Source organism: Apis florea, unplaced genomic scaffold (assembly GCF_048593485.1).
Source record: "Apis florea isolate Af1SG1 unplaced genomic scaffold, ASM4859348v1 contig_2291_pilon, whole genome shotgun sequence".
Lineage (NCBI taxonomy): Eukaryota > Metazoa > Arthropoda > Insecta > Hymenoptera > Apidae > Apis > Apis florea.
The window spans coordinates 2,250,330-2,275,095 of NW_028256553.1; the positions used below are offsets into that span (position 1 = coordinate 2,250,330).

The window sequence follows — 24,766 nt, forward strand, 5'->3', positions numbered from 1 at the left end:
TTCCTGGTCAACTTTTGTATTCCTTTTTTCAAAGAATCGACTCTTCAAAGATGTTCGATTCACGAATGTATATCGTATTTGCACAGGGAGTTGAATTAGGATGAAAAAAAGGGAAAATATTAATCAAGAACGTCAGTACTCTCGTGCGTGCATCAAGTGACAATTTATCGCGTCATACGTAAGAGGCGATTAATTTTCCAACGTGTTACAGAAAATTTGCATTTTAAATAGCCGCCTATCGTCGCCGTTAAACTCGTCCAACTTCGTTCACAGGATTGGCCGCGTTCAACGTGGCTTTTGATCGAAAGTGGCGAGAAACGAAAATCTTGAAAAACGAAGAAAAGAAGGGGGAAAAAAGGCTCGAGGAAGCTCGTTTTTTGGGTTGAAGCGAGTCGATTCAAACCAGGGTATAAATGCTTGTATATATAGTCGAATGCAGTGGTTTGCACCTGGAAAACTAATCCTCCGGCTTACTGGCGACAGCATAATTGTGTTTGCTTTCCATTTAAGTTGTTTGCACTTCTGTTTACCTCGTCGCCTCTCTCCACGAAGCAAGACGAGCTCAACTTTCCGCCGCTTAGTCGCGAGCTAGTTCCATCATTCTTCCTCGCCTCTCTTCGTTTCTCTTCTCTTTTCCCTCTCGCTCTTTCTTGGTTAGTTTTTCACCCTCTTACGTAGTCACGTTAAGAAATAACTCGGCCCAAGTTAATCACCCGATTGAATTTCGGTGTTTGGGAAACGCTTTGAAATCGCGGATCTTGTTACACATCTTGTTTCACACACAAATTTTTAGGATAATCATTTAAAAAAAAGAAATTTTTGCCGATAATTGTGGAAGATTCCTCGCCTAAAGTATTATTTATAATGAAATTATGAAATCGACTCGTCATCAAATTGGTCCAAATTCTAATTCCTATATTTCAATGATACTTTTACTTTTTGAAATATCCTTTTAAATTCTTCAAATAGGTATATCGTATACGTGTTACGTTTCGTTTCATCAATCATCGATCATTATCGATTCCAATTAAAAATATGTATTCTCAAGTTCATCGTTCAATATATTCCTATATATCATCGAAAGCAATAACTTCGTGACACATGCAATAATAATGACTATAATTTCTCTCTTCTTTTCTCCTCCAGGAAAATCCTGATTCATTCTCTTCTCGAGCAAAACCTGTTCGCACGATTGAAAATCTTGGAAGAAATGAATCACACGATGCATCGTGAAACGAGTTTATAAATGGACTTTCCTCTTCGCTCTCCGATCGACCACTTTCCCTTCAACCTCTCTCATCACCTGTAGCTTCGAGAAAGGATCTGACTGTGAGAACACGGTTTAGAAAACGAAACTTCTTCCTGTTCCTGTTACATGCCCACAAGTCACTCGACAATTGCTAATCTCGTTATCAAAACCTTATCAATCCGTTTACGATTAAAATTAACTTGCCAACTTGCTTCTCCTCCGATATCGCTGTTATATAAACTTTTGTATCTTTCTTCGCGATCCCTAAAACTTTACTCATATTTCTGATGCTGTAACTTCGAATTCCTATTAATTAAATTGATTAATCATTGGACAGTTGAAGGGCGCAAAATCATTGGAGGAAAGATCACAAAATCGTGAAAGAATTAGACGAATTCGTATCCATACCAAAGAGAATTCTAATTAGAAAAAAGGAAAAAGCAATTTTATATTAACCGATACAAATATACCACAATAACAACGTTCCATTAATTAAAGCGAAATCTGTGAAAATCGCGCGTAAGAACGAATCGGGATTACATTAAAGCGCCCGTACAAAGATGTTTAATTGGTCCGATGGTTAATGAGTGTGCGTCGGTGTGCAAATCGATCGATTCCACGGTTAGATTAGGTGCGTAAATTGTTAGCCAAAAGCAAATTGGGAAACATACGAGGAACAAACCCCTCCTCCGTTCTGGTACGTTGCTACGAATGACAGCCGTGTTACACGATGGAAATTGGAAATAGCATAAACGCGTGTATATTTCCTCGACGATGACACGCGGAAATCGTCTCGGCGAGTATCGAGGCCGGCCTGCGTCAGCTATTTAATCGACAAATGTATCGGTTGCGATGTGCATTGTGGTGTGTCGGTCAACGACGACGACCGGCCGATCATCGGAAACGCTGCAAACTCGTTGCATCCATTAATCATTGGCCGTTATAACGATGTTGCAGAACCCGATACGGCACAACGATTTAGGGACGATATTCCATCGCGTGAATATCGTCGTTCGCGGTTCGTTCTAATAGTTTGAAACGTTCTCGTGCAGAAAATAACGTGAGTGCAAAAAAAGTGAATTTTTTTTTTTTTTTGAAGAGACGAAGAGGAGATTGATGTGATATATAATTATTGGTAAATTTCAATTTTCATTTTTATTTAAATGTAGCAATAGAATTTTATATTCCTCGAAATATAATTCAGAGTTTTATGTATATTTATTTAATCTTACATATTAATATAATTTTATAAATGTTACAACGTTGGGAAATCGAAAATATTTTTGCCTCATATTACTCTAGAATAATATCTATTATATCATTTTTTCAATCTTTAATTATAAATTATCAAATAAATTGTCAAATTCTTTATCTTCATTCTGAGAAATTCACTTCTCTTAGCTCGATATTATTTTCGACAAGAGTGCAACAATTCATCGTTGCTCTTAAAAGAATATTTCCCTTTACAAAATAAAATATTTTCTAACAAATTCCTTTTTTTTTTTTTAATCCAACGCCGCTCTTGTTCCACAAGAACAACGAGGCGTGATATTATTCTCCTTCAACGTTTCATTTTCGAAAAGCAATCGGGATAACGAATATGAATACACACGTTTCGAGAAAAAAATTTTCCCGCTGTGTTTTAAACGTTTTAAAACCCGCGCAACGTTCCATTGAAAAATTACGAGGACAGTTAGCGCTAATTAATTGTTTCCACGAGGCACACTCTCTCGTTCATTTTCCACCACAGGCGGAGGGCCCTATGCAAAACCGTCCTCCACTAATCCACGCCCGAACGGGAAACAGTTTTAGTTCCCGCTGAATAATACATAAACCGCTTTCAAAATCAAAAAGTTGCGCGCGTCCATCCCCCCCTTTCTGACCGCCTTCTTCTTTTTTTTTTTTTTTTTGCTTCCTCCCTTTGCGCGAGAACTTGAAACGCGACTGTGCCGTGTCCGCAACGTCCATCGTCCTCCGAGGACACGCCGCATTTTTCTAACCTTTGCCCTCCTAACGACCGGCAGGGTTATTCTCCGCTACGTTTACTCCCGTCACGCTAACTCAATTTCTTCGAGTTTATTTCGCTGCCAACCTCGTTCCCCGACTTCGTAGTAAAGTAAACCCGAAGGTCGTTTACACGTTGTCTCACCCCTCTCAATGAATGTAATTCAATAATATTTTTTCTTAAAGGATATCCTAACGTTCTCTCTTTTTTATCCTTGCATAGTGAAGGTAGAGGTGCTCAAAAGCGTTGAGAACACGAGTTGTAAAAAAGACTTTGGGATATTTGGTGCTATCATTCATGATTGGTAATATAGCTATTTTCTTCTTGTGACAATAATGATTGTGATCGATGAAATATTATGATATCTTAAAAATATGCATCGATTACACACGAATTTCCTTCAACCATTCTGATAATCATTTTCTTATATCGAATTATTTACAGCCTCTTGCTTTGAAATTCCATTCTCTCGAAATTAATTTCACGCAAGTCGGATCGTCACGAATGCAGCCAGAAAATTATCATAAACGCCGACACGGGTTTCAGATAGGATTCGTTCTTACAGACTACTCGATATTCATAAGATATCGGTTCCACGATCCATAAAAATGAACGGCTTTCCTTATATATATCTTCGTCTCGAGTCATTGATGACGAGCACCGTAGAAAGTTTCCCGTTAATCGATCAACTCGCACCACCTTCAACAGTTGTTGCGTCGTCGAAACTGCAACGAGTCCTCCCCGAACCAATTAAGACACGATGCATCTCGACGGGGAAAGTTCATCTTTTCTCGAACGTATCCGGTTCTCACGCACTCGTTTCTCGCGAACTCTCGTTTATTTCGATCCACCTTCGAGGAAACGTGATCCAATCTCTTCCCAGTTGGAAACCTTTCTCCGCGCGGCATCTCTCTTTGTGTGTCCTTCGCACTTCCGCGGTAATTAAGATCTGTTATTTGTACTCGGCGAATCGAATGTTCCTCTCGTGATAATTATTACACTTATAAGTCACTTGTAAAAATTTTGAACGCGTCAGAATATCATTAGACTCATTACCTTGGTAATCAGACGATTGATTAATCAAATTGTACAAAAGAGGAAGATAATCGTTCCTTTACCGTGAGAATGGCATTCGATCGTCAACCACCAAATTATCTCAAAGATTTCGCCATAAAAGTAGAAAAAGTAACAGCGATCGAGGAATGCAAGGTTGTCGAAACGGAGGCAAGGGAGGGAATCGCTGGAACTAGTTGGAAAAAAATTACGAAGACGCGAGGAAGAACGAGAGAGCTCCTTCAAGAATAATCTTCGAAAAACTTACGCGAAATTAGATTTTAAATTCCTCGGCGCAATCCGGCGCGGTCTGAATTATAGCAAAGATAGAAAGCCAAGCTGTGTGGATGATTCTTTAAGAAGATGCAATTTTCCGTGGCGTTATGCCGCCCTGTCGAGGTGGAAAAAGAAAAAAGAAGGGGAGGGATGGTGAAGAGATCGAGGCGAAGAAGTAAATCGACCGTAGCCTCTCGACTTTATTTCAAGGATATTCTTCGATTTCCGCGTGTTATCCTCGTAATGATTGCAAATAGAAATCAGCAGGGAACGTTTCGAACGTTGGCGAATTTCTTTGTCGATTCGATCGGCATCTCGTTAACGCCTCGAGCATTTCATTTGAATTTTTATCCAAAGTAATATTATCAATTGAAATATTGTATGAAAAAAATTTTTCTTCCTTCACGATTATCATTGCATTGTATCGTCAGCTTATGGACTGCGACAGTTAAAAAAAATTCTATAATGAAAACTTCTCGAAACAACAGTAGTCTAGTAAAATTTTCCAAAAAAAAAAAGAAATAAATTTTGTCACCTCGATATATATTTTATAACGTTCGAACATTACATCTACATCCAATTCAAGAAAAAAACGAACCCGTGATTCCCAGCAATAAAACCTGACAACACGTGCGACAACGCGGATCGATTATACCGTACGTGCAACGCGGTTATGAAACGCGCTGTGCTATGCGCAACAAACTTATCCCCCCAACGATCATTCTTCATCCGCTCGTGCCACCATCGAAAAAAAAAAAGAGAGAGAGAGAGAGAGAGAGAAAGCGGTACCAAAAATTCCGCAACGATCGACCAAGCGATAAAACATCGTGCGGAAAATTACCTGCCGACCATAACGCACTTAATCGACCATCCATGATCAATCCATCCCTTCCCCCCTTGTTCCAATGTTTCAGATATATAAATGGGAAGCGAGATAATGCATCGAAGCTCCAAATTAGACAACGGGGCGCGATCCAATTTGTTTGGAAACGCGGCCAGGGACACGAAGGGTGTGTGATATCCGCGTAATAATTTCACGCGACACGATTACGCGAGTCCGGCTTTTAACGAGATTATCAAATGCGTTTCGGTACAAATTTCGAGTGTGGGAAAAACGTGGAAGATTTTCGATTTCCGCGTGAACGAACCGTAATTGTCGGCCACCAGACAGAGGAACCTACAAAACCCCGCGGAACGAAATCAGTTTGCCCCTGATTTGCATAATTCAGCGTGCGCGTGAACGTGGTGGGAGGATCCTACGCGTGGAATCGTGCGTGCTGGAGGGGGAGGTTGGTGGGAACGGGTTGAATTACGATCCACCGAGGAATTTATGGATCGGAGGAAGAAGAGAGGCAGCAGGCGAATGCGCGCGATTCGCGGTGAATTTCTTCTTTTTCTTTTTTTTTTCTTAGTTTTCCTTACTTCCCTTCGTTTCTGTCTCCGGGACATTCTTTTTGTAAAGTCGGAGGAATTTCGAGGGGGGAGGGTGACTGGAAGGCAGAGTTATCGTTGGTATAAATCAAACGACGCAATAAAAGTTTAGAGGTAAATCTCGGGAGCGGCAAGGGCAACGAGAGATCCTTGAAATTTAAGGATCGAGCGAAGTGAATCGAGAGGTTGGTTTGTCGAGTAATGAGAAGAAGGGATAAGAAAATATTTACTTACTTTTGATACATCTTCGGGGATATATTTATCCCATCACGCGGAGAAATTCTAATTTTTTAATACAAGTTTGCGTGAGCGCAAGAAGCAATTCTGCATTTTCCATTTCACGTTTTAAATTGATAATTTCGTCGCTATAAAATTATATTTCTTCGTCTAAAGTAATATTATACCTTCATTCTCCTGATCTTCTTTTCTACACGATATATTTATTTTATTTGCGCAAAAAATGAACAAATTTATTTCTCTCCCTATTGCGTCAACACAGCCGCAATGTTATTCGAGGATTCTAGTCAAGGATCGAAGCTCCAGGAATATTAACAATCTTTGGTGGTTGGCGTTTATCTAAGACCGTCAAATATTGAAATTCGCCCAGGGGGTGTACAGTTGTTTCGCGTAAAACTCGCCGAGAATTATGCCCCTTTCTATCTTAAGCGAGAAAACGGAACGGAGTCAGATTGTTCGGAACAAACAATAGCCCCTGACCTGTCTCGGCCGGCTAGACGTTGCTAACTCAAATGTTTGCCACCTGGGGCCAGTGCCGTGAACAAGTACCATCCCTTTGCCCTATGGAACGTTGCCACTCGTCCTAGTCACGTCGTAAACCAAACCAGGATCGCTGACAGGGTGAAACATCCCGTTTGCTTTCGACCATCGATTCGATCCAATTAATTCGGATTCGTCGATTAATTAATCCCATTACCGTGATTGCGTTTATCGTCTGTACGTTTATCTCTCGGTATAATTAATCGTGGTTTTCGAAAAAGAAAAAATCCTAGCATTTATTCCTTCCTGCAGCAAAGTGTAAGATGAACAATGTTCCAGAAATTCACTAGCTTTTACAAGAAATCAGAAGTTCTAGAAATCGTGTTACCGTGTGTATAAGTTTAAAAGGGGACTAGTCTTCGAGAAGTTTAAGAAACGACGATATTGTCTTATTGAAAACTTAATTTTTAATTGACCTCATTCCAAAACTTCGTACACGCATCGTGTATAAACAGAAACAGCGTCTCGATTAAATTACTCACTTCTGGCCAATTCTGATAAATTAAGTTGTCGTTGAACAACTCTGCTAGACCAGTGACTAAAACAATAAACGTGGTAAACGTATCCGATCGTTTAAGAACGTTGTCTCAAACATTGTCTATTTAAAGATATTTTTAACGATATTTTTAAATTACATAAAAGTAAGATTCATCACTTTTGATTTCGGTGTTTCGAATCGTTTCTCCACAATTTTTCTTTTTCGTGTAAAAGTTTTGATTAAAAAAAAAACCTGAAATATAATTCAATAGAAATATTAACAATCAATCTTTCCTTCGTCTATCTGCAAATATTTCACGAATCGAAAGTTTTTTAAAACACAATGTTCTCGAGGACTCGAAGGATCTAAATACGACGATAAAACGTGAAAATTGGAAAATTACATACATCTTTTACTCCAATAATGATAATACTCCACGAGAGTCATAATATTGATACACCACCGAGGATTTATGCGCGCGACTTCCGTGTATTTTTATTCGCCAACCATGACGAATGGTTGTATAAGTCAAGCATTACGAGACAGCTGTAGCATAATCTGCGGAACGAGACAAAATGTGGGACGAACCGAGACAAATGACAGACCACGCGCAATCGACCATTAAGCGTGTAAACGTGCCTCCACGTGATTAATGGAACGATCAACAACGTCGACGACCACGAGAAGAAGTTGAAATTGAAGAAGAATTTCGAAACTATATACGAATCGTTCGAAATACAAAAAAGAATTCTCAAAATAAGATAAAGAATAATTTGTGATAAGCAACATCAATTTATTTTTTCTATTTCATTGATATTAATTTAATCGAATTTCTATTCGATTAAATAGATCTGTGGATTATCATACATACGTATGATAATTAATTTTATTTCTCGACGAAAAGAAGAAACAGCTCAACTTTCGAGAATTTCGAGATTTCGCAAAACAATGCGAACGAATCGAATTTGAAATGTTTTAAACAATTTTTGAAAAACTGTTTCTTCTGCTCTTTTTTTTTTATAGAGAGAGATATCAAGAGATTCGTGGCGTGAAAGTTAAACTTGCGCGAGTCAGTTGGTCGCGATCCTAGTCTTTCAACGTCGTTTTGACGTTGAAGCGGTTTTACGGCATTCCTGACAAGGTCGTTTAACGAACAGTGGCGAGATTAAATCTCCGACGCTCGAATCCAGGACATTCCCTCTGGAATTTCGATGAATTCGACACGATATTCGACCTTTACCGGCCCAGTCGGCCGGCCTTCGTTCTGCATTCCTAGTCGGCGACGTAATCGAACTTTTACTTTTCTCTCTCTCTCTCTCTCTCTCTCTCTCTCTTCTCCTATATTTTTCACCGATTAGATTTAAATCTCCCTTCGCGAAAAGAATTTTCATCGTGTAATATTTTAAACGAATCGAAATAATTTCCTCTCCGCGTATATTTTATCGATTTGAATATGAATAATTTGATAATCGAAAAAAAAAAAAAAAACATTCGATTTACTATAATAAATCTTAACAATAATTGTTAATAATTAACATTTATCAGATCATGCAAAGAGATATATACATGTATAACATTATCACTCGAAAAGCCAAAAGCTAGCAACTTAAAATTCCGCGTGCAAAATCGCGAGTTATTCGCACGTTCCACCCTGGAAGTTTAAAATGCTCGGTAAAAATTCGAGATATCCCCGTTTCGTGCCATCTTTTACTCCTCCTACGAAGCTCCAATTTTAATTCCAACAACGATTTATCATCGAAATAAATATGATCCAATATTTAATCAATCCCTCTTCAAAAAAAAAAAAAAAAAACAAATAAAAATAGCAGGATAGGAAAAAGGATAGACAAAAAATATTCCGACAACCGATTAATGAATTCAATTCTCGAAACTCTCTCTCATCCTTTTTTCTATTCCATGGGATTTATTATTTTTCATCGAGGAATGAAAACAATCTGACCATAGAGTCACGAACCATAGAGATTCGAGAAGAAAAAACGAGCATTCGAGAAGAAAAGGGTCGAGAAGATCGAAGGCGGAGGGGGCCGTCGTTGTCGCTGCATCGCGGGGAGGGGGGGATAAACAAAAGGATCGGTCCGTTGCAGGAAATATACGCGTGAAATAAAGAGAAAAAGAGGTGGAACGTCGGCGAATAGGAGAAAAAGCACGGCGTGCCTCTGTCGCGGAAATAATGCGTCTATAACTTACGCCTCCCCGACTAGCGATTCGCATTCATGATGCGGCGGCCATTGGATATCACCGGGATCGGCCTCTTCTTCTTCTTCCTCCGCTTTTTCGATCCTCTTTTATATGCACCCTCATTCACGAATCTTTTCACGAATTTAAAACGGAAAATTTGTTGATATCATTTTTTCGATAACTCGTAATACCTCCAATTCGTATCGCAGGCGAATGTATCGTAGAGCAATTGAGTATTCTTGTAGGATTGATTTTTAGCAATCTTTAAAAAAAAAAAAAAAAATCGATATACTAGAAAGTAGTCGCATGAATGAGTAATCGATGGAAACGTAATAGGAAAAGGATCGATGTTGATGTTGGCGAAATGATGAAAAAATTGAAACACACACAAGTTATTCGGAACGAGAGATAATATCGTGGATCAAAATATATAACTTCTTAACGCAATTGTTAAACGAAAGAAGCTGGAAATCACTGGACAGATGGAAACGCAAGAGTTCTCGAGTTTACGCCTGCCAAATCGCCTAGATCTCTCCCGGCAATTTGCATAACATCGCGAATATATATAGAGGATAATCCACGATAAGTTCTGCCTTAAAGCGTTCCGCTTATCGCTAAGTAACAAAGCGATAAAATAGTTTCTTTCCACAACACAAGATGTTGATGGGAAAGTAATTCCCTTTCTCGAGTGTCCGAAGACGCATTAACGTCATCGGTGAAAGAATTTACAGGAGCTTAAACGAAGCTCGACTTAATTTTTCTTCGACCATGGTGGAAAAACCATGGAACAAAGAGAAGTCTCGAATAAAATCCATCAAACTCGAGACAAAAAAGATAATGTTCCCAACGCTCCATGCTAGAATTATCTGAAAATGTTGGAGCATGATTGGAACACGTTCGAATCTTGTAATCATTCCTGAGGCAAAACTTCTCAGCTCGTTCGAATTTCATTCCTGATACAAATTTCCCGTGGAAAGAAGCGAATACTCGGATAACACGGGTCCGTTTTCACCAAAGAGACCTCAAGTTTTTCACGGTGAAAGAATGGAACGGGGAGAGGATTTTTCCGACGACGAATATCTAATTCGATTTCGAACCCAAGGAAGTGCACTTACAGAAGAATTTGGCGACGTTTACGTCGCGTGAATCGATACGTATCGACGGTATACCTGCACACTTGCGCTACATCGCGCAGAGAAACGTGAAAGAAAAGTTTCGTTCTTGCATCTACGAGAGGAGAACTTTGGGCTAGCACCGTGAGATAATAGGTTTCATATTTTCTTCGAGAATTTGAAAAAATTAGAGAAAAGAATTTTTAGTAAAATCGACGCTTGCCGAGACGAAATGAAGACGAATCTTGAATTTCTCGATACTTGCAACGATTTAATCGAATTTGGAAATTAAATATCTCGAGATTCCAACATTTTCCCGTTTTTTTTTTTTAACTTTTTTCAAGTATTGATTTACCATTTCACAGAAATAACAATCGTCTTTGAGAAATATTTAAAGGAATTTCGAGGACAAATAGATCGCGATCTTTGAATTAATAAATTGTTGGAATATGTAGATTGTAATCTTTCGTTGGACGGTCGAAAACAATGCAGCTCGTGGAATGCTACCACACGTGGTATCGACATCCCTTCCTTTATATGTCCGCCGCTTCACCGCAAACGTTCGTGACTAGCAATGGATTATGCCGACCTTTTGACCATTCTCTTCATTATTTTCCGGCATGTTATCTCGTTGGACGTACCAATGAATACATTTAAAATTACACAGGATGACAAGCGTGTTAATTAATTTCAAAATAACATAATTATCGCTTTAATTAAGTTCAATGATTTGATTCGTCCGATGACCCGTTTCCTCCCGTTGATCGAATAACATTTTCTACGAATGTCGAATGATTGCATTTATCGTTAAATAAAGCGAAACGGAAAAAAATATTTTTTTTTTCTCGCAAGAAAAGTATCGTGAAAGGGAGATAAGAAAGGACTTGGCGCCTCATAATTCGTGATTCAGCAGCGAAAGATTAGGATTACGAGGGATTTAGATAGCGTAGCCGCGTTTTTTGAGAAATTCTTGTTGCTAGAGGAAATATTTTCTTCGGGGAAAGAGGCTGATACACTTGAATGGTGTGCATCAATACGTATGTATGTACATAGAATTCAATGGAAAAAGTTCGTGTGACGAATTTTTTCTAACTGCCAGTGTCTGACTACGATATTTTACGATCCATCGAATCCTATATAAGATAAAATCCTCTACGTTCTTCTTATTATTATATATCTCCTTATAGCATACAGAAATATAAAGGAAACTCTTAAAGGAAAATACCACTTGATTAAAAATAATATAAAATGATAAAAAAAACTCGAGATAATTTATGGAAATAGCTTCTTAACAAGTCTCTTCGATCGAAGAAGTTGAAATAATTTATGGAAAAACTTTCATAAATTTTCTGCATAATCGTAATGCCACCCCGTCCCATCTATTTCATTTCTCTTCGTATTGCACGCGTCGAGACGCAGAAAGTCTACTCTTAGATTTAACAGACACACGCGTGCACAGTCCTTCCTTTCTCGAGGCTCGATTAATCATAGCTTTCAGAGCCATAGTTTCGCGCGTGTCGCGCGTAATTAAAAGAAAACTTTAATTGACGCCACAGTGGAATCCACGGCCGATGGAATCCCAACTGCGAACTTAATACGTGCCTCTTCAACGAGTCACAAAGAGGTGGCAATTAAAGGCAGGTGAGAGAATGAGAAAAATGACAAAGACGTGGGAAAGGAGAGCCAAGATTCGACTTAGATTCCCGTCGCATCGCACGAGCGACCTTAATCCATCGATTTGTCCCGCCGCTAATACCATCACTTCGACTTCCAGGTGGCGGAGGAAGTACGGAATAGCCGGTTTCTTGACCCTCCAGAGAGGGACGAATTTGGTCCAGATCGAGACGAAATCACGATATGTCAACCGAGCTTCCTTCTTATTTCTCTCCTCTCTTTTCTTTATTTTCTTTTTTTCAATCGAGACTTTTCTCTTTTATTGAACGACGGTTACGGTCGATTGAGAAGCAATTAAAGGGAAATGATGGAGCACGATGGAGAAACGTACCCCTAGTTACTCGATTCACGAGCTAATAAATCCTATTAGAGGCACGGAGAAGAATTGAAGGATCAGTGGATTCAGGTTAATGAAGTTTTGATAAGATACATATATATATGCGGAATATTTAACGATTATTTAAGAAGTAAAAAAAATGTGACATTCATTATATATTCAATCTGTACTCTCTCGATTAAATTGATTCAATTTTCTCTTGATTTTCAATCACTGGCTATCGTATTTTACACTCGTATCTATCATATACCCTGTGCAGAATATTTGCTTTTAAAGAAACCTCATCTTCCTTTTTTCTCTTCAAAACTTTCCAATCCTTTAATATTTCATTCCACGAAAGATCCATGGCGTCTCCCATAGCGATTTACAATGCACGATCTATACTATGAATTCTATCTCGATGTAAGACAGAACGAAACATTAAGCAACAAGCTCTTTTTTGTTCGATAATTCGGAAAAGTGTTTCCAAAAAGAATGTGCAGAGACAACGATAATCAATTTTTTAATTTTTAAAACTCTTCTTCAGATATCATTATTCGTGTCGCACAATCACAAACACAAGCAACGTTGTATTCGTACAAGGCGCCGCGGGAGCATTCAGATCTGTTTGGAAAGTTGGATCGCGTTGATCCTCGGTTGATCGTTTGTTTGAGCCTCACGTTAGCTTAACGTGGTTGCTTCGAAGGCGGCCAGAACGAGGAAACTTCCGAGTTTCGTTTCCAAGAACAAATGCAGAACGCTATCCAACAACGCTATCCCTTTCCGCCGCTTTTGTTTTCCATTTCATCTCTCTCTCTCTCTTTTCAATTCCATCTCGCTGAATTCTTGACTCGATCCTTTCGACGCGAGACAAGTTACGAGACGGTGCTGAGCTACTGAATCTATGTTTGCTGATTAACCCCACGAGATCTCCCCACGATTTTTATCTCTCTCTCTCTCTCTTCCTCTCGTTCCTCGCTTTAGTGAACTTCCAGAGCTTAAAGAGTCTTTAAAGATTTCATTGCAAACGTGGAAGAACTTTTATGTTATTTTAGCGAGGTTGTTTCGAATACTTGAAATTGAAATGGACGTGGTAAAGGAGCAAACGAGATTTGTACTTTGATTTTTAATTAAAGTTTCGTTCGGGAGATCTTGTTTATATTCGCTCTTCGCGCTCGAAATATTAGAAATCTCCAAATAATATCTTCGACGATATACCGTATTCTATTTTTCTATTTAAGAAAGATTATATATGTACGATGATTTCAAGTCAGGTAAATCGAAGAAAAAAATTGAAACGACCCCAGAAGAAACATTCTGTTAATTTTCTTCCATCATTCCTGCCTCTCGATCGTTCTTCGAGATGGAAAATAAGAGAGGCCATAATCGGTTTCATCGAGTAGGATCAGCGTCGAGATTGTTTTACTTTTGCAACCGACGGTTCATCCATCTCCGTGTCTTCTTCATCCCTACGCTTTCATCCGTTTTATTCCGAGGTTCGATATCGTATCCTCGATTTACTTTCATCGCGGCTAAGCTGCAACACACACAATACCTTGCACCACGTAATAAAGATCCATCTATTTCTGTCATTTCTATTTCCCTCGCCACCTTTCTCATTTTCATCCTTCCAACCCGCGCTCCTATCATTTCTCACTCGTGCACAACACACACACTCCACTTCCTTCCTTCCTTCCTTCCTTCCTTCCTTCCTTTAGTTGTCTACTCCAATAACCCTTGTTCCGCTCCCTCTTGACAGGAATACTTCGCTATAAGGAAGGGAAAAGGGCTTGAATAACGATCCCACAGAGTCCGAATGGACAGCTTTAGGGATGATTTCGCGCAACACGAGCAATTCGAGGAGTCTCGACGAGGAGGCTTGCTGCCACGGGTTCATTAACCGATCTCCGGAGAGGACTCGAACCCCTTCGTTAATTAGTCATCAGCTCGAGTACAATGCTCGTCGAGGGGATTTTACGCGACAATGTGCTTGCGTCGACTTTTGGATCGAGCGTGTTTTAGGATGACGGAAGTAATTTAAAAGAACGATCGAATTTTGAAAATGAATCAACTTCATTGATCATTGCTTCGTGTTAACAACTCGTGACTCGTCCCCATTGAAGGAAGAAAGCTCGACGATAAGATACATCGTTCTATTTATCAAAAAAGAAAGAAATAAATCGTTGCGACAGATTAATTTGCACGTGGATCTCGTGGAATCGTTGGACCGAGATTCCAGAGGAGAGATTCTAATTTAACTAGAATTCGATTGAACACACCAGAACGGTAGAGGAAGGTTAGTGAATTGCAATTTAGTCGAGAAACGACGTCGGTGGATTTTCGCGCGAGTCGGCGGCCATCCCGCTTCGATGAAATAATTACGGACTGACCGATGTAAATTGAAATAGTCACGCCAGTGTCGTTTACGTTTGGTTGGCATTGCAAAGGGGAAATTAATTAAAGCGAATCCTCCCCCGCGTTCCCGCGCGGTGTTCCGAATTCGACGAGGCATCGATTCGGCCCTTTCGCCGGGGCCAAGACCGCGGAAAGATCGATATCGACGATGAATTTTTGATGATCCCTGAGTGGATTGGTTTTCGGGGGATAGGCACAACATCCTCGTTTCGATTTCCCGCCAACCAATTCCCCCATTTTAATTGGCGGCTCGAGCCTTAAAGCAACGGGTTTACGGCGCTCGAGGAACGAAATCATCCTGTTCGTTTGATTTCAACGAGACGGTCGATGCAACGAATGCAAGATTCAAGGATATTTCGTTTCTCGAGATTCTATTTCTAGACCTTTGTACTTCTACGTTATAAAATATTACATAAACACACGATCTCATTTCATTATTAAATGATTCATCGATCCTTGTATTATTGTGTTATTAAATGTGAGTCGACGATGCTTCGACCAGTGGCGGCGAATGTAATAGAGCCGCTGATAATAAAATTCGTAATTAGGATTACATCCTTGTGAACATGTCGACCGGTTTCTCGCAAGGTTTTACGCGCCATAAAATCCCCGGTTAACGGCCGATGTGTCAGCGTTGGAGTATTTCGAATCCTGAATCCGGAAATACATCTATACATATGCGTCTTCGTTCGACGGCGCGTGGTTTTACGGTGTCTCTAAATTTTTCCCGATAAAATCCAGGAAATTTACCGCCGTGTCGAGGCTAAAGCACCTGCCACGCTCTTATTCCACGGGATACAAGGGCCTTTCCTTGGCCAACATACGCGACATCCAACGCGCGAAATCGATGAAAACCATCGAGAAATATATCTCGCGCGTAAAATATTAGGGATGGAGCGCCGTGTCGCGACGTTCTACGTCTCGAGAGCTTCCTTTTTTTGGAATCGTCCATCGGAACGGGGAAATCCCTTGGCGAAGAAAAGGATTTGCAAAGGCAAAATTGGATGAATTCGGCAGTTCGGAAAAAAAAAAAAAAATAATCATCTTATCGATCTCGAGATCAAAAATTCATTTCTCCTTCTCTCTTTCCGTTTATTAAATTGACGATTTATGCATTGTTTGATTTATTCGATCGTTTTTCTTTTTCTTATCATTAAAAAGCTTCGTTGTCCCCTAATAAAATACAATAATCTTAAAATAGTCCAAAGATTATTGTGTTTTTTTTTTCTTCTGTACCACGATATCGCCAAATGTTGAGGATGATTCTATTATTTCATTAATTGATGATGATCTCTCCGATTGATATCTCACTATATATATATAAGAAATACTTATTTCTCCAGATTAACTTATTTGTGCTTATCACTCGTGCTCCTACGAATATATTTCTTTGTTAATTATAAAACACTCACAACACTTCTTCTTCGCTTCTCTAGCGACAATAACAAATGACAAAATTCGCACAATGTTTAGTTTACTCTTCTCGACTCCCGAAATCGATTCGAATTCATTCATGGAACGCACAACACATTATGCCATTGTTTCCATTTTGTCGACGTAGAAAGAATAGAAACATACACGCGCGCTGAAGAGCGAGGAGAGATTTTTATCGGGGCAGAGAAGAAGAGGAAACGTTGTCGAACCGACGAGAAATAATCATCGAAAATGGAAACACGATGTCGGTCACGATATCGAGGCTGTTTCGGTATTGTTGTCGCACGATTCGACGACAGCCTCATCCGCGGCGTTATTAAGAAGACCATCGATTCCACCAATCCCAGGAAATTTGCCCCCGATTCCCGCCACGACCTCGTTTTCCACTCGTTGTAACCCCATCGTGCCACGTAATTATAATCATACCATTCGTGGACCGATTTCTCATTAACAGGTATATATATATATAACAGGATTTACTCGACGTTTGAACGATGGACGATTGATAATATGCGTGCCGTGATTGCTCCGTGATTATCCATGGATGAGCTCCGAGTGGATGGAAAATAGAAACTGGAGGAAATTATTATACCGGCCGTTTTTTCTCTTCGATCAATGTTTTTCAAACAAATGAAAACGATATTGAGAGTGTTGTACACGGTTCTACCAAACGGGGGCATTGTTCCATTTTTCCTTTTTCCTCTTTTGTTCGCGCCAAGAGTCGAAGAATTCGGTTCGGCACACGTGCAGTGGAAGGAATTAATCGATTCGTTTTTCGAGAAATAATATTCTCGTGATTGAATTTTATTAATGTTTTTCGATTCGATTAATTTAAAGCTTAGGTAAAATTTTGATTTTGAATCAAAATTGTTGTGCTTACTTATCAAGATACGATCGTTCGTGCCTCTGATCGATTTACTGGCCTTGTCTTGAATCGATCGAAGAAGAGATCGAAGAATTGGCCAATGACTATTGTTCTTCTCCTCCATGTTTCTTATATACAATCTTCATAATTTTCTTCTAATTTCAATATTTCCACATTGATATTTACGCGATCCAAAAGCGCGTGTGATCAGAAATGGACCGGCCATCGTCATCCACGACCGATTGGACAAAGTTGATCGACGATTTAGTTAATTAATTAAACGTTCGATCGTGATCGGGCGCAAGTGCATTTCGAGTCGAACAAACTGTGCGCCCTAAATTAAATTTCACCCTAGTTTAATCTGATCGAATGTCGCGAGGAAGATTCATACCGGTTCCAACGGGGCGCAATAACTTTTCGATCGGGTGATTGCTCTGCTCCCTCCCGAACGTGATACGATATTATTTCGTTTTTCTCACAAGAAGCATTGTGCACCCTGAAATTCCTCCTTCTTCGAGAATATAGACAATCCACCCGTGATATCGAGCCTCTTCCCATTTCGATCGACGGATAACGCTCCATTGAAACTGAACTCTCATAGACGTGGAAGATACAATGGGAGATAGAACGAAAATAAATTCCTTGTATTCTTGATATTTGGAAACGTATTTATTCGCCTCGAATAGAATTTTTTAAAAATGTACAATGGAAAAGGAAATCTTTTCCTGATACACGCTAGGTACATTCTTCAAGACTCACGTATCTGAAATTTAATAATAAAAATTAATCTTTCATCCCCGCTGTTGAAATACGTAGCTCGCATTGTGTCCTAATATCGTATGAGAAAGACGTCTTTTTTGATATTATACTAGACGAGCTTACGCAACACGTGCAAACACGTCCTCTAAGAAATGTATTCCATAAATTCTCTGGGAATTTAATTCGACGTTATCTCGACGAAATATCGGCGAAAAGCAATTTCGCAAGCAAGTATACACATCTTCGGTCCCTTTCGAGTTTCAGCGTGGAGGAGAGTGTCTGGTACGGAAGGAAGATCAAAGCCGGAATGCTCTATTTCTGTATATTATTCTATCGGTTCCCAAAGCAGAACGGTATGTTTCTAATAAGCTTCGATCCTCGCCACGTGAAAAGCTGGAATAACTTGTCATTGGTGGAGTTTCTGTATTAACCGTTCACAAAAGGATGCGTTGATGAAGAGCAAGCAATTTAAAATTGCAACCAACTTTTGCGGGGGTGGAGCGGAAGGGGAAAATCAATAGCAAGTCTAACGGGACGCATTCTGCACGCCCATTGTGGATCCCCTTAATGAAACGACGACGTTTGTACGAGACTTTCCCTTTCCGTTGGGTTGGGCAAAATTAAGACACTTGATTAATTTTGTTATTCTATCGATGAAGGGACTATCATTAACCAATCCATTTGTTCTTCTTAAAGTTCTTGAAAAAAACTGCACACAGATATTGGAGAGTAATAAAAAAAAATGGAATTTTAATGGATTTTAAAGAATATTTGCAGAAGAAGGGTCTACAAACGATGGTAAAATTTCAAGTCATTGTTGAGTATGATTTAACGATTCTTCATACTCTTTAATCATATTGTATGAAACATTCAGAAGATAATCCTAGATGATAATCCTGAACCAAAATAACCTAACGATATTAAAGATTTATTATATTAAAATTTACAAACATTTGCGTATTAATTTTTTAAATTAACACCGTTCTCATCCCTAATTAAAATATCCATAATCTTCCTACGTAATACTACGGATTATATAAAATAAGTCTGGAAGCATGTCGTTACGAACATGCAAATTTACCAGATATGCATATCATGCATATCTAAGCAAATTTAAAGACAGAGAATGTAACATAGAGAATTACCCCATTTCTTTAAGAAACCACTTTCTAACACTTTAATTCGCGAAACTCGAAAACACCATCCTCGTTTTATCGCCTCGATTTTGAGTATTTCGTTCTTCGAGCACTTTGAACCGTGTAGCACGATCCAAATCCACGTTTACAAGATTTGAGACAGTGTCGAATTTATGTCTGTCACCGGAATGCCTGATTCCTCGATCTCAGAGTCGAAAGTCCGTGAGAAAATCCGATTCGCTTCGAGAGAAAGGGTTGAACAAAGAAGGCCGAGCGATTTTCCATCCTGAGATCAAACCGGCTGCTGGATTTTACGTTAATCTTATAAAGCAGCATTTTCGCGGTGAACGAGGTTGGTTATTCACAGGTTTGAAACAGCACACGCTTACGACTAGCGAGGCGAGTGTAATTTATCGGATTTTTTAACGCATGTCCGCTACGATTTTTTTGCATCCCTGTGGAATACATATTAGGTCTCGTTTTATCCATTGAATTTTGAAAGTATTTTGCTCCTGTTTGCAGGATCTAATTTATCATCTTCGAGGTTTTTAGATACAATCATCCTTTTTTTCGAATTTCCTTTTTTTCTTCTTTTTCTTTCAATTGTTTTAAGATTTAGAAAAATTCTAAAAAAAAATTTTATATATTTTTGTCATTAACTGGTAATTTGATCGAAATATAATTATACGTACACCTATTTATTTATTACACGACATTTTACATAAAACGTTAAAAATGGAATTAATCTCTCGTTTCATAATTTTTAAATTTCATCGATTCTAACTTCTGTTACGATAAATGATGATTTTACTATGACATAAATTATGCAGTCCAAGTTCTAAAATTCCCCTTTCTTATATCCACGGGAGAAAAAAACGAGATAATATATTCAAGCATCGCGCATTAAAACCGCTTGGACGGAATTATTTTTAAACTTCGAACGAGAATATCCGATGACGTCGACCGGATCCTGAAAAATCCGCTCAGCTGGGATTTGCACTGACGGCTTCGAGCGCAATTTCGAAATACTCGCGCATGGGAATATGGGAATTAATTAACGTGAAAGGGGTTGGAGAGAATTTTTTATTTTTTATTTTTTTTTTTTTTTTTTGAGAAGGAGGGGAAGTCTCGAGCTTGGCGTGTTACCAATTATATTCGAATAGACATTTCTATGGAAATTCACGGGGAACAAGGATTCTGTGCCATTTAAAATGCGTTATAAAAAATAATATTCGTCATTTATATTACCTGCAGCTTATGAAATAATTATATGAAATAATATTTTTCTTTAAACCACTAATATAATGTAAAAGAAAAATTTTAAATGATATATGATAATTTGATCAAAAAAAAAAGAAAAAAATTTCAACAAGAAACAATCAAACGATCAATTTTCGAAAAAATTATAAATTAAAAGTTACAAGTTTTCAAGCCTCAAAAATTAATTTTTGTCTTCCACATATTTCAAACGAACAAATCCAAATAGCGATTTTTTTTCTCGTGTTATCGTCATCTATACATTTCTATTCATTTCCGGCCTCATCTTCTTTCCTCATATTCATAATCGCCGTTTCGTTCATTTTCGAGCAATCAAAATATATTCGGCATAAAATTCCACAGTTAAATCGCACTATGGATAACCGGAAATTCACCGTGTCCCGCGTTCATTCATCGGCCATTCAGATTTATTTCCCGTGTCGGCCCAGGGTTTCTCCTGGGCCGCGTTGATCCGTTGTAACCACTTGGCCGTATCCACGAGTGCATTTCGATGTGAGATCCGGATGCAGCGCAGGATTAAACCGGAACTCGTTCGAATCTCGCGCGATTCGCGACCGTTCATCCCCAACGAGCGTGCAATGCACCCGGGTTAAATTTATACATTGTTCCCGAATTCGTCTCATTTTTCTTTATACCGCCCGATTTGTGCTCTTCGATTTTTTTATTCATCTCTCGAGAGAAAGCCAATATCTTTCCATGGCGCGTGATAACCGCGTCACGAACGGAATAAAGTTGTTACGATCGCTCGATTTTTCGAACGATGCTTTACAATTATAATTTCATTGGATTTATGGAATAGAAAAGAAATTGGATTTCTTTTTTTTTTGTTTTTCGTTCGAGAAGTTTTATCGTATCGATAAATTTTTCCTTCCGAAATTAGTATTGGATTTTGTTAACTCTTTCAGAACTTTTTAATCATCAAGGGAAAAATTGTCTCTTACTGATCGTTTGTAATTAACACGCTGAAAGGAAATATAATGTTAAAAAAAGGAATTTTCAACAATTGAAATCGCTCCAAACGAAACGTACAATTCAAACCACGTAGTATCTATCTATCACCCAAGATCATTGTTCGCGTTGCTTAAACAATTTTATTCGATTCGCCGTTATTTCCTATCGATTCGAAGCTCAGAATTTTCTTTTTCACCAAAGAAACGACTAAACAAATTCTTTCAAAAAAAAATGAAAAGTTGCACGATTCTCACACGATTCCCGAATATTTTCGACGATTCTCCCTACACTAGAATAGGCGATCGTTTTCGATCGTTAAATTCGCAAATTCGTACAAACGGATCCCTGGTACAAACGCGATTTCCCCGTGTCCCCCCGCTCGTAACACGCGCACGGCCGATTTTGTTTCGTCGGCTCAGTGTCGCGTGTAAACGGCGGTGCACGTGTCCCGAGAATTCGATGGGATCGAGCGCCGTGCGTTATCCACTTTAACGTCGGGGCCAAAGCCCGAATTGCAGTTTCGAATTAAACCGTCCGGATGATCCGTCCCGTCTGGCCCGCTTTAAGGCTCGTTTGCAATTTCGTTGTCGGCAAATATGTTCCCGACAGCCGCCACTGCTTCGTTGCCTCGCTCCACGGGATTATGCTCCCATGAATTAGACACGATCCCTCGGCTCTCCCTGTCCAATACGGATTTCAAAGTAGATAAACTGCTCGTAATCAATGCCTAACGAGGGAAACGCGCGACTAATTATCGATTTTCAACAGTTGCAATTTACTTTAAACGTGTACACCAAATTTTTCCAACGATCCTTCCAACCTTCAACAAATCTCACTAATTCCAAAATTATTTCTATTGAATCGATCGATTCGATCTATTTCAATACAAGCATACTTTCCCTCGTTTTTCTTGAAACACCTTTTTCGTCCCATTGTTCCCAACATTGTTATCAGTGCAATCTTCCAGAATCGGTTTTAATTCGGCAATTTTCCTCGATGAAATCCGATCGAATCCGTCACGGGATTGGACGAAATCTCTAATGTGACAACGAAGTTAGTCACGAAGAAGAAGGGTGCACAATCACTATGTTCCGCGGGAGAGCGGTAAATTTTCCAACCGGCTGCATTCTCTTTCTCTCTCTCTCTCTCTCTCTTTCTCTCTTCCCAGTCCCAGTAATAATTCCTGCGATCGATAATCTCATCAGTGAACTTTTACAATTTTGCTGGTGCAATGGAGGAGGAGGAGGAGAATGTTGAAGAAGCGGAAGAGGAGAGAAAGTGCTGCGGAGTGGTTGAAAGCGGTATACACACGTGGACGCATTCCGTACACGTTCCTCGAGTTTATCTCGAAGGAAAAGTGGAACTGACATATTGGGATCGTTCTGACCGTCTAGTCGCATTTATGTACCCTCCTGTGTCGGTGTGCCGTGCCGAAATGATCCCCCTCCTTTTTCTTCCCCTCCCCCCGCTATTTACTCGCCATCACTGAAGACCAAGACCATTTTATATACTCGCGTCCAATACAGAGGATGATAGAATTGAATGGAGAATTCTGAGAAAATGAAATGTTTCGTTAGATTTGAACTTTTTTGAAAGAGGATTATCGAATGTGTTACACAGTTACAAGAAATTACAGGGAAATAAGCAAGTGGAGTTGAACAGACGATGAAGATTTGGTTGAACCTCAATATCGAATATTGAAATAATCTATGGATTATCTAATTGTCACAGAGTATAATTAATATGAGATGTTTAATCATCGATGAAACGCATTATCATGCTCAATGGAATCGAGTATCCTATTGGAACAAGCGTATTAACGGACGTGGCGACAGATAACGTCAGAAAAGATGAAGCTTCCATCGATTCTATTCGAGAGGGATTCCAGATGATCTAAATTATTCGCAACATGTCCAACGTCTCGTTGTAAACGCTCATTAGACGAGCCATTTCGAGTTCTTCTGGTTAATTAAATACTTTTATTCCTTTTAATATTCACCGTCCCGTTTCCGGATAGCATTTAGGTTAATTAACTGCTTCTTAACACCGATATCGAGGAATCTTTGATTAATTATTTCATCTCGTTTATTTGCTGTGAGACCTCTCCTCTTGTTTGAAATTGTTTATTACGACTATGGAATTTTCAAGAGGAATTCCGTTCTTGTTTCAGGTGTCGAATGAAGCAGTGGAGAAGGGATCTACCCCCAACCTCGGTGATAATTACCTTTCATAACGAGGCGAGGTCGACGTTGCTCAGAACCGTCGTCAGGTATTAACAAATTTGTTTTTCGAAAATTAAAATTTATTTGCATGACACGATTTAAGGAAGAGTAACAGCGATTAAATGGAAATTCGTTGGAAATGGGAAAATATCGACAGACAGACAGAAAATGCATTGGACAAAATTCTACGAAACGAGATTAATATTTCTTCACTGATAAAACGTACGGCTAAATTCCCACGCGTACAACGTGTAATACTAGATCGAGTTTCACGGAAAACGCGAGAAAACTTTCAACACCGAGTCCAGGGAGACGAGTTCTGATGGAATTTCCTAATCATCGTTCCATCATTTCATGCCCATTTATACTCCTCGTGTAATAAATCAAGCGTGAATTTTGAAGAAATGACGTAAAAAAAAGCAACAATAAAATTATAAATCATTCATTTTACCTTATGAAATTAATTCGTCTACGATGATTTTCCGATTTGAAACGACGAAAGGAAACATAGCCAAATGTTTTTTCTCCTTTGGTTGCTTTTCGTAATAATATCCGTAGTCGTTGTTACGAATATTACACCTTTGTACGTTAAATATTCAATCACGATCGATTCAACGACTTATTCTCTATTCCGTGTTATAATAATTTCAAACGAAATTATTTACTGTGAAAAGAAATTTTCTTTCTCTCTCGTTCGAAATAACAACATCCTCTGCAAAAGAAAAGAAAAGAGAAAAGCCAAAGACAAATTTATTTAGGGAAATTCATTTAAGAGAGAATTCTTAGTAGAGGTTCGGGCTATATCTCGAGGGTAAATTACGATGGAATTAGAAGCGTTTAATTTCTGCGAGGAAATTTCTCTCGTTACGATCGTCTAACGAGTCTTTTGCGAGAAGAGAAAATGATATAACAGAAAATTCATTTTCGATTTCAGCGTGCTGAACAGGAGCCCGGAACATTTGATCAAGGAAATCATACTGGTCGACGATTTCAGTGACCATCGTAAGTTAACTTTCTCCTTTATAGATTAGACGTCCTCTCTTGTATACCAAGATCTCTTTTTTAACCTCGTGACTTACTTGAAACTTGCAACCTGACGAGAGCATCGAACGGTGCCACGACCAATTCACCTACTT

At 39.0% G+C, this 24,766-nt stretch overlaps 1 protein-coding gene across 2 annotated transcripts in view; it reads left to right on the plus strand.

Annotated features, from left to right (window-relative positions):
• The window catches only part of Pgant2 (polypeptide N-acetylgalactosaminyltransferase 2), a 184,081-nt gene that overhangs the window by 151,953 nt on the left and 7,362 nt on the right, over nt 1-24,766 (plus strand). For both annotated transcript variants that reach the window (XM_003691664.4, XM_086903445.1), the window contains exons 4-5: nt 23,579-23,677; nt 24,565-24,632. In XM_003691664.4, the coding sequence (XP_003691712.1) occupies nt 23,579-23,677; nt 24,565-24,632 (167 nt within the window). The remainder of the gene's footprint in view (nt 1-23,578; nt 23,678-24,564; nt 24,633-24,766) is intronic.